This window comes from Plutella xylostella, chromosome Z (assembly GCF_932276165.1).
Source record: "Plutella xylostella chromosome Z, ilPluXylo3.1, whole genome shotgun sequence".
In the NCBI taxonomy this organism is placed as follows: domain Eukaryota; kingdom Metazoa; phylum Arthropoda; class Insecta; order Lepidoptera; family Plutellidae; genus Plutella; species Plutella xylostella.
Window position 1 is genome coordinate 5,751,906 of NC_064012.1, and position 12,170 is coordinate 5,764,075.

The window sequence follows — 12,170 nt, forward strand, 5'->3', positions numbered from 1 at the left end:
CTGTAATATACCGCAAACGTGTGTCGTGTAAACATAAGTAGGTCAATCAGACTATTCCATTCAGAATAACTACTTGCAAATGCCGGCCGAATGGCGTAGTGGTTAGTGACCCTGACTACTGAGCCGATGGTCCCGGGTTCGATTCCCGGCTGGGGCAGATATTTGTTTAAACACAGATATTTGTTCTCGGGTCTTGGATGTGCCCGTAAAATGGCAATAGGCCCGCCCCCTATTACATTGGGACTAACATAACACTCTGGCGAAAAGTGGGTGCAGCAATGCACCTCTGCCTACCCCGCAAGGGAGTACATTAGTACAAGGCGTGAGTGCGTGTTTTTTTTTTTTTCTTTATAAACAACAAAAATATGCATGTAGTTATTCTGAATAAGGAGAAGAATTCACATGGCAATTACATAATATTATTATGTAATTGCCATATGAATTCTTCATTTATGTACATTAAACATTGTAAGGTGAATCAGAACGTAGCTTTCATGCAAGCTTATTGGATTTCAGTCACACGTCGCTTTGGCCAGTTTGGGGGGGACACTCTCTAAATATACGAACAAACGAACAAGAATTGACACGCAATCGGTAACTGTATAGGGTCTGGTTTAAAGCTTCGCTCCGAAGCTTGCGAACAACAAACCTGCTGCGTTAAAGTCAAAGTCAAAGTGAAATGTTTTTATTCATCGTATAAGTACTCGTAAATATAAAATTTTCTGATGAACGTAAATTTTTACAAACTACTCTCCGTTCGGATAAGGGGGCTCTTTCTATCTAAGGAGAAGTACGGAAGCAAAAAACTCCTGAGCTATCTTTTAAAAAAAAAAACTTAAAACTAGTTGGTATACAATACTTATAAGCTTTATAATATACTTAATTATAATGTGTATATGACCACGACTCTATCCCATTTCATTAACCATACTGATTGCATAACAATTCTTGTTCGCTCGTTCATAGAATAACCCCCCTGAACTGGCGATGCCTAAATATTGTCGGAAATTAATGTTCATGCATAACGACGTTGAGGTGCCGTGGTTTAACGCGTTGACGGGCAGGCTTCGACGGAAGCAATGCAGCCTCCAGGACGTACGGGATTATTGCTCACACATCCATACTGGAACCGACTTAGCTAAGCTTCGTCGTTTGTATTTTAGCGAATTCTCTAAACCGTTATGAATAAAGTTTCAGCTTATTTTAGGAGGTTGATAATATGATAATACACATGTATCTATACATACACTCACATGCAATGAAAAAAATCCAGTGTCAATAGCACCAAACTACTCCTAAATTAATGAAATCGTCTGCAATATTGGAGCACATTTAACAACGCATCAGAATATTACCATCTAAAATTAAAATATTTTGATCGAATTCTTAATTACATGTGATAAAAAATTGGGGCCATTTGGTGTCGGCATTTTATTTTAGTACAGCATTATTGTATTTGAAATGTCAATATCCAGTGAACGGTGGGAATTTACTAACGATCATGATTTGAAAAACGCCCACAAGTTTTTCATATTTTCAGTATCTGTATTCTATACATTTTAAATGTCATAAGGTTAAAAAAGTAAAGTGTGGTTAGAGTATAATTGAAAGCTGTTTATACTTTTCGTGATTTTTTTAGGGTATAACTAGTTAATTATTTTAAGCTACAGTAAATAACTAATACCACATTAGTTACTTACGGCAATTGGCAGCCTGGCATTATACATATATAAGGTATGCACAATGCATCTCCTGTTTTTTTAAATACTTACCTATTATTACCTTTATTTTTATAACAATACTAGCTGTTGCCCGCGAGCTTCGCTTCGCCTTAAAATTATTTTGCCGTGGACGACTCCCGAACTACCTACACAATAACATGCCATGGTGGTATTAAATTAGATGAAAGTTGACAAATAAGTACGAAGATACTTGACTAAAAAATATTTTCATGACTTCATTGCGCAAAGACTTGTATAGCAATGGCAGAATAGTAATTTATAAATGTTTAATTTCAAGCATCTAACTTATGCTGTTTTGGTTTTTTTCATACTACTTATTTTTTTTCACTTTAACTCCCATTTTTCAAAACAAAACCATGAATTTACTAAGGTGTGCAGACATGTTAGATTGATAACATCTAGGTATCTTGCAATATCCTATTGTAACTAAGCTTTACGGCTGTTTTAACAGCATGCAGATTTCATCACGCACGTGGGATAGCACGCCATTTTCCCGCATCTCGTGTGCATATTCCACGCGTTACAATGAATACTTGTATGAACGCGTGCGGGGAAATCCCGCGTGCGTGATCAAATCCGCATGCTGTTAAAAACAGCCTTAGTTAATGCCGAATTTCAACCGCTAACTCCGGTTTTTGTGGGAAAATACGGTACCTAAGCTACGTCCCTTCCAAATTTCAAGTGCCTACGCTACGTTTAGCCTGTGCGTGTCAGTCATGGGAATTCCGTATAGAAAATCTCTGTACATTTTTCCTAAAACACCTACGTAATAAGTTTCATGGTTTTATCTTCAAAAATGACGCATAAGAACCAAATGACAATGAATGAAACCTTGTATTGAAAAGTACAGTCGTTTATTGTGTTGTTTTCGAGGACCTTAGAAACTTACTGCAAATACATACAAACTATAAGTACATTAGCTAAAATCAAACCATACCGCGATCTATATCCGATCCGACAACGCCATCTAGGAGCGGACATAGCTACTATATAAATTAAACTTCTAAAACTCAACACCCATAAAACCTTCAACCCCTATATTACACCCCCACACTGGGTTTTTTTTTAAATGCTAATTATTATTTTTTTGTGATTATGTAGTGCCTAAATACAAAATATAATGTTATTATCTTCAAAAATGACGAACTTCATACAAAATATGAAACCCTATTTCATCCACTCACACATCGAAGTTTCAAAAACGCTAGAACAAAATGTTTAATTATTGCTCATCAAGTGCTTAAATAAAAAGTTTATTTAAAAAAAGATCTACCCCGGCCGGGAATCGAACCCGGGACCTTCGGCATAGCAGTCAGGGTCACTAACCACTACGCTAGATTTTTATCTTTTAAAATCAAGTATTCGCATACAATTTTTAACCCCCCCTTTTAACCCCTTACAACCTGCGTTTCGCAATAAAAAGTAGCCTATGTTCTTTCTCAGGGTCTAGACCATATGTATACCAAATTTCATTCAAATCCGTTCAGTAGTTTTGGCGTGAAAGAGTAACAGACAGACAGACAGACAGACAGTTCCGGATATAACCAACAGATGGCACTAAAAGCGCAATACAGAGAGCTTGTATGGAACCGAGGCCATTTAATATGAAGATCCTACATCGCGGTATTAAAGTTTTTCAGTTGTCTGAAATAAATACAAAACCTAATATGATAAATCTATTCTATATTAGGAGAGTCAGACAGTGACTTTCGCATTTATAATATTAAGTTAGGATTAGGATAATATATCTAGTGCTTACGCAAACGAATTAATTCACCCCGAAAGTCAAAAAGAATGCAAACAAAATATGAACGCGGGCAAGCCTCGGCCCTGTGTGTTTTTGTTAAATTGCATTTTTTATAACGAACAGGCTCAAGCTAAGCGTATATGGGAAGCGCCCCTCTGCCTTAATTGACATGTGCCCTCACAGTCCAGCGATCAAAGGCGGCTGTAATACCGGGTACCATACCTGGACATACGTATTTATAAGTATATTATTATGTATAAGGGTATATATGTATACCTACATACATGTTCAGATATACTTACAATAGAACTTTCTTTGACCGTTCAGACGGCTAAGCATTTAAATACACTCGCAGCAATAATAAATGTTCCACTCACAAAATGCCGACACCAAATAATGACAACCATTTTTTTTAAACATTATTTAAAAACGTTCACGTCTTAGTACTTATATCCTTTGGAAGTATGCATTTTAGCTCAGTAACTACACTAATGAAATCTATAAACATAAAACTAAAGCAAAAGTTTTCACTTATCATGCCGTTTTTTTTAATTAAAGCTTGATTAATGTAACAAATTGGTTCAAAGTTCAAATCTTTAAAACAAACGTCTCACGCGTTCATTAGCAAAGCCTATCTAATCCATAGACAACGTTGATATTGCCAGCGATGTTGCAAATTCAACCGTACTAACTCCACTTTACAGTCGGTATTCAAAACCTTAAGTAGAGTAGAAAAAAATACAATAAAAAAATTAAAACTTATTTTTGCCCTTTTTAAGGAACGACTTAAAATGTTTCTCATGAACAATTTTATTTAAACTATGAAAAATGTTCTATCTGTAAAACAGCAGCTACATCATACTTAAGCCTCTAATAGTTTGTTATACTTAATCATAATACTTATCTAAAATCCCATTTTTAGACAAAAGCTAAAATCTGCCCACGGCATTTTCCCGTTCTAATTAGCGGCACCTAACTTAAGTTATAATTTATAATAAACATTTTCATTTACTTAGCTACTTTCAATAAGAGGTAATTTAACAGATTTTAGGTCAGGTCAAGATTATTGACGTCAACTTGAAGAAGAAGTGACAATCGATCATTCAACTTCAAGAGATGTTCGAATTAATTACGCTCCCGTTATTAGTGGGAACAATTTATCTCCTTTAATCTTGCCTGGGAAAATCACTTACAGCTTACAGCCAACAAAAATCACTAAGATTTACGTGTTGTATATTTATTTTTACTTATACGGATTATTTTTGGGTTATTAGTTATTATTTTAAAATACCGATAATTATACGCAGTTTTTCACGTGTGTGCAGTTTTTCAGCACCAACCTGTTTCCTAAAGTTGAATTTTTAGTCCGCTTTGTAAAGTATTTTTTTTTTAGTATGAATTTGGAATTTAGAACAGGGATATTAAATTGATAAAATTGTGTGACGTCAGTTCGAACCTTCGAACACACCGAATACAAGGATTGAAGTGGTGAAGGAAAAACTATTGTGATAAGAGTTAAACTTAGAAAACACACTACTTAATCAAGAAGTTGAAGTGAATTGTGAATTATGTTACAGTTGATGTTTACTTTTCCGAAACTCTAGAAAACCTGAGGTCTGTTAAAAATATTACAACTCATGCCAGTATTATACTCCAGAGATTTGAAAGCGGCCCACCTACATTGTATTTTGTAGCTAAGTAAGCATCGTATTGTCTTCCATTGTACTGGAAAACTACGAGTATTCTAAATGTAGTAGGTAGATATAATACCAGAGTAAACGAAGCATATAGGTACTGTGATAATGCGTATTACATGTGCAGCGTTTTTTTTTACTTCTACAGTTTTGAAACGCTGAATTCATTGATTGTAGAGATTTCTGTACACATAAAGTACGACATTATCCATAGAAACGTAATTTTTACTATGGATAAGCGACATTTTTTTCACGTGCCACAGCACATGCTGTTCTGGTGCCGTTTTGACGCTCTGGACAGCAACCTTGTTTGTACTGTATTATTTTCTCTACTTATTTGTTGTTGTATTGTTTTTATTTATTTTTTTGATTTTATTTTTCTGTCTCAGTGTGTCAAATAAATATTTCTTTCATTTTATTCGCCAATTTCCAAATGCCGTTGAACAAAATTTGTTCATATTGTCACCATGAGTCATTCCCTTTCGGCTTAGTATAAGATCTTTGCAATACCTTGTAGATTGATACTTTGAGAGCGGTAGGGGATCTTACAATTCTTACATAGAGTACCTCTGCATTTAAGAAGCCTTCTCTATATCACCTAAGAATATCTCCGTTATCAAGTATAATTTTACGTCTGGGGCACCCTGAGCAGTCAGCAACTGACAATAACAAATCTGGTTTTCCAATCTAACGCTCATATATTGCCACGACTACCGGATTTTTCGACACGTATATACGTGTATATACGTTCGTTATAAAAGCTTTGAAGCAACGACTCACTCATGTGCAAAAAAAACGAGCCTACATGTCGCTTCTTAAAACAAGCTTAAGTATACGCGCCCCAAAATACGAGTACTCTAGTCTAAAATGAACCGCACGAAAACGATGATATCGAGACGTTTTTTGAAAAAATTAAGGGTTCACGTTCACGATAAGTCTGTATGTTTTTTTTAATGTATGTCCACGGATTACTCCGCCATTGATAAGTAATTCTTTCTTCGATGTAGTGGCTCAGGGGTGGTCCCTTTTATTTATTTTTATTATTATGTCCTTTGGTTAATAGTGATGTTTGTCCCCAGGTGTACGCCATGGTGTGTGTGATCTCGCAGTTCCAGGAGTACCTGGAGGGCCGGGGCACCGCCGCGCAGGACTACTCCGACCGGGTAAGTTCACTCAATCACTTCTTCTTCTTCTTCTTCTTCTTTCGACTCAATCACTGGACATAGTATGCCTGTTCGAAGACCCGAAGAATATGCTTGACAGCGTGTGACAGGGCTAGACCGCGTCAGAAATACCACACTGAGCTTGCGCTGAGGCACTCGCATAAAATAAATTGCCCATGGAAGTAATAAAGTATATTTTTTTCATCACGACCCGCTACGTCCCCACTGCTGAGGCACGGGTCTACTTGCAATGAAGGAAGGATTTAGGCCTAGTCCACCACGCTGGCCTAGTGCGGGTTGGTGGACCCCAACACAAGCAAGGTTGTGCCAAGACTGTCAGAAGACCCACTCAGCGGGACGTATGCTTGATAATTAAAAACACTTTGTTATTAATTAAATGATTTTCAAGTAAAAAAATAGGTGGGTAGAGAGAAGAAAAAGGGTTGCCCGACTACAAGCGAAAATGTTTTAGTAAGTTAAGTAGGTATACACTGTTTGAGCTATAAGAATATGATTAAACTTTTCTGTATACACATAACATCTATTCATTTTATAGCAAATAAACAATTTTGAATTTAAAGCAAGAGATACCTACTGATATTATATGTTATTATATTACATGACTCGCTTTAGGATATTATGTCTCAGCTTCCATTCAAGTTCATCAACACGATTCAAGATAGAAGGCTCTGTCTACTAATATTATATGCTATTATATTATATACTGATCGCATGACTCGCTTTATGATATTATGTCTCAGCTTCCATTCAAGTTCATCAGCACGAGGCAAGATAGAACAGCCTACTGCGGTAGAAGCCTACACACAAGATACGGTAACAAGAATGGTAACAACCATTATCACGCTAGGTTCGACAAAGCGTTCTACACTGCCACTATAATTGTTTACCAGAGTGTATGAGATTACGTTTCTGCCTCACTTCGCCTTCGTCTTCGCTGCAATATCGTCTTACAATACACAAAGGCCGAAAGCTACACCTGCTTCCGAATGTACCTACTGTAAACACCCACGTACATTCAGTACACCGTGCTGAACAATCCGTGAAAGGCTGATAAAAGTATCTATAGATATAGGTTTTCCTTAGGCTTAAGAATCACTTGATTTTATAAAAGGTTAGTGAAAGTTACGTGTGATTAGAGTTACAAAATCTTTAAGGCATACATATATTCTAAAATTAAACTTCATAATTAGCTTCAACTTCGAATTACGTTTACATCTAAAATTACTTAACTCTTTTCGGTTCTCAATCCAGTGAAAATTTCATCGAAAGTTTCCTTTGAAGATCCCATCGTATGCAGGAAGCATCTACTTAAAACAACGCTTGTTAGAAATTGGGGCACTCAAATGGGGTGTTTGAAACACGATATTTCCCTTTTACAGCGGGAGTTAGAAACTCTAACTATTAGGCTAACATAATGTTGGCCAACACTGCCTTTGATTGCATACCTTGTTAGTTATACAAAAGTCGTAAGAAAAGTGATAGGTGCGATCCGCAAAAGCGGATCATACCATTAATGAGGTAATCATCATCGTCAGCAACCAACAAAGTATAATATCGATGGTATTACCTAATACAGGGTGATAGGAAAGATATATGGGGCAGGCACGGTTATGGTACCTAGCCTACCTATCGGTTTTACAGCAGGCCTATAAAAGTATATTGGAGATCGAATATGTAACAGTTGACCTTGTTCTTATTCGGACTAGACCTGGACCGCTGTGTGTCATTTTGAGCCAAGACGTGATGGTTCACCGCGGGGCTATTCTGCAGGCAGGTGGGCAGTAGAGCCTTGTCCGAGTACTATTGATTACAGCTAGCAGGAAGCCTGGCTGACATCGTTCTAAATTTTTTCGTTAGGAAGTTTTTCGGTCACGAATGATGGAAACATTACACATGTCCGTTAATATAAGTGAAGAAACCTATTTTGTCTGATGTCAATGATACTCATCAAACAATTGACTTAATTTTATAATCTAAAAGGTGATGGTCATAAAGTTCCCGGTTAAACAAGTTTAATATTTTCGCCTCAAATTTTGGCAACCTGACAAACAGGCACCTGGTAGCAGAATAGCCCTGGACAATAGCACTTATTGCAAATTGCTTTTTCCGGATAAATGCAGTTTTGAGTGAGCTATTCTAGCCGCTATCACTCGTGTAGGCGGATTCTATTTTCATATCAATTCTTTCGTTCCAAGAGTTGAAATATTGCATATAACATAAGTTAGGAAAGGGAGGATCATTTTAGAAATCAATATAAATGAAATAAACGTTCTTTGAATAGATTGTCGGAATGGTTGCATAAACAACCACCCACATAAGCACCCAACAAGTGAAAATAAATTACACTCACGAGCGAGTAATGTAAAATTTACAGTGACATATGGAACGTCAACGGCAGGTGGAACTTACACCCATATTCTAAGTCATTTCCTTCACTTAAGATTCTACTTCACTTGTTGAAGGATGCCATAAGGGATCTCTCACAGAACACTTCAAATCGGTATTCTAAGTCGGTATTTTGACATTCCTTCAAAAAGGAAGCTAGAAACATTTCGCTTAGGATTTTTTTACGTTCTATAGCTATGATAGCTAATTATATCATTTCCGGTCTCATTTTCTTTCGTCTATGGTAGAAATACGACTCCTTTTCTTGAGATTTATCAACACATTTCGTTCTACGCAGATGCTACAATCTATGACACGGAATAAATAACTTCAAATAATGTCAAAAAAAATTGCAGTAACGAAACGTGTTTAGTGTCAATGTAAAAAAAAGAATAACAAACAACATTAACATCTATGAAAACAATTTCTTCACTCCTGCAGTTTTAACAGCGTACCTATTATGCGCTGCAATGAAGCCCTCAGAGAAGCAGCTGAATTGAAATTGTCCCAGAAGGGCACAGGAGTTGATCATATATCTAGCAGTGGACACGATTATTTTGACTAATAACATAGTTTTTTTATCTTTAATTATTTAATAAATATTTGATTATTTGTTGTTCTACATTTCCTATGTTATTTCTAAAGTTTTTAGTCAGGTAGAAGCTGGATGAGGAAGACTGATTCGTTGATTATTATGTAAAACATTGTGATACTTAAATAAAACATTTTAAAGTACCTGTTATTTTTTATTACAAAATCATACATATGAAAAAAAGTAAAAACGATAAAATGTTTATTTAGCTAAAAACTGTCTACCATATACCTAATTAAAATGCCTGGTTATAAATGCACTCCTTATTATGCTACCTCGCGCTGCATCCTGCACGTCAGCTACTGGAACAGCTTCCAGGTCAAGCTCAGTGTCAATTAATGGCTCATTCGTTTTCACGCATATATTGTGGAGGACAGCACATGCCACTATGATGTGGCATGAGTTCTCTAAACTGTTCTGCAGCTTTCGGTTTAGACAAGCAAACCGTCTCTTAAGTACTCTTAACACAATTTGCAAAGCTGGCGGCAGTGGAAGGCCTCGGCGATTTCTATTATTATTTACAAATAATAGAGGCATCAGCAGATTTATAACACTCGCTTTGCTAAATCGAAACCGTCCCTGAAATTCCGTATCATTGTAAAATTCGAAAGGGTTTTCAGCATCCCTCATGTATCGCCGTGCCAAGAAATTATATGGTTCTCCTAAAACGTATTCAATAAATTCGTCAAACTCCGCCATTTCTATCCTTTGAGTATCTATAAGGTAGCTCAAGAGGTACCTTCACTTTGACAGTTCATTCCAAAACCTTGAGTAAGGAAATGCTTAAGTGAAGGAGACTTTTTACGACTATAGCTACCGAATTAAGGAAGAAACCTTAAGTCAAGGAAATTATAAGGAAAGGAAGTGACTAAGAATATGGGTGTTAGACATTGCACGCGAGTGTACTTGTTAAGGCTACCGTATCATACAGATAGATACATTTTCATCTTCATCAAAACGCTTCAACAACTTTGGATAAAATGTCGCGAACAGATAACATTTCGCTTTTCATCTTTCAGTTCAGAACTCTCACGGGAAAACTTAAAAGGGAATGAGATACAGGCCACAGCTGGACGATAACGTTTTGTATCTTTATTAATGTAAGGGTGTCGACTCACTGTGGAAAAAAAACGTTGTGTCTATTAGCAATAGACGCATAATTAAAGCGATAGCAGGAAAACTTATTTAAGTACATTATTTCAGTCCCGGCACATGATTATTGATAAGTTATTGATTTTAAGGTGTATTTTTATGGGTTGGAAATAATTGATCTTACCTATGAATGTACATATGGCACTCCGAGATTGCAATTGATAGTGTCTATTTTCCATTTTTATTTAATGGTTGGAGATTATAGAGTGACGAGTTGACTCATTGATGGCATAGGCTATAGGCTACTTTGGTACTTCTTTTTCTTCTCGCCATAAACTCATTGGGTCAAAGTTGAAAAAAATTACAGTATACAAGGTCCATATTCCCAGGGCAGGGCAGGGTTAATATGAAGTGACACCATTAAAAGATTGACTTTTGTCTAACCATACCTTACACGTGGAGAATATGAATAAAATATCAAACCGCGACATTGCATCAGCATAATATGTTGCAACTAAATTGTTTTCAATACGGTTGATGGACGGTTCAAAACTAACGGTTAAAACTAAAGTAGCCTTAAAAGTTTTTTTAAAAACTTTTTTTCTATTATTCTATGGCTGTCGTAGCCGAAAAAATACTAAGGCCCTGTTTCACAATGTCTGGTTAGTGGCTACCTGTAAGACAAATAACATGCTGTCACTCTCTGTTATTATTTTTTGACAATAACAGCATGTATTTTATCTCACAGGTAGTTACTAACCAGACATTGTGAAACAGGGCCTAAGTCTCAATCTATTATTCACTAGAAACATCTACTTACCCCACTTGGGTACTATCATGTCACGACTAAGGACCAATAAAATATACCAATTATAGCACCTTTCATCCTTGCGCTATGCCCGACCTTAACTATCTTTGTAAAGTTGCAGAATTGTATAAAAGGGTGTTATTTATTAGACATGTTACTTAGCGTCGTAAACGAAATTAAGATCGAGCTATGTACATGTGTTAACTGTTTACCCTAATCCCTAGCAGGGTAGGCACGGTAATGTGTGTTTATGGCAAAATCCTGTTCCGAGCCGAAACCAAAACCGTAATGACCACAGACACAGTATCGTAAATTTTCACGAATTTCCAAAAGTCTCTGAGCAAAACCTGTTTGGAATAAGCGCCTTCGTGCCGGCTTACTATGTCACTATTGCCACACTCTTTATACTAAGTAAACTAGCAAATCCACGTTGGCTGAAAACCAGCGCTATGGCCTTAGCATCAAGCTGAGCTAGAACCGCACCGGAAAGCAACATTCACGCTCCTGTCGGTGACCAGCAAGTTGAGCTCTGGAGTTGCTTTACTTATGTTTGTGTTGTTACTGTGTGTATTTTACTCTTTCTTTCTTTCTTTCTAACCACCACATTGTCCCCAGCTGGCATCAGTGCAGTACATGGGGGCGGCCACGCACACGGCAACCACGTCGACGGCGCCGGGCGCGCGCCGCAAGTCCGCCGGCCGCCCAGCCCCCAGCCGCGTCGAGCCTGACGACTACTCCGAGGCACCCAGCAAGATCAGTGAGTTACAATTTCTCACTACCACAGAAAATTTGCAATTAACCCTCCTGGTGTCCGCACAGCGATATTTGACCGCGCGATATTAATTCTCGCGAATTATATTAAATTTCGACGCCTGTAAATGTACCGATACGCCATTTTTTTAACGCCAGTGCGGACACTCGTGTAA

At 37.1% G+C, this 12,170-nt stretch overlaps 1 protein-coding gene across 1 annotated transcript in view; it reads left to right on the forward strand.

Moving 5' to 3' along the window:
• LOC125491283 overlaps positions 1-12,170 on the forward strand; it is an 89,325-nt gene that overhangs the window by 51,142 nt on the left and 26,013 nt on the right. Inside the window, exons 6-7 of the mRNA XM_048632854.1 lie at positions 6,263-6,346; positions 11,860-12,001. Coding sequence (XP_048488811.1) covers positions 6,263-6,346; positions 11,860-12,001 — 226 coding nt within the window. The remainder of the gene's footprint in view (positions 1-6,262; positions 6,347-11,859; positions 12,002-12,170) is intronic.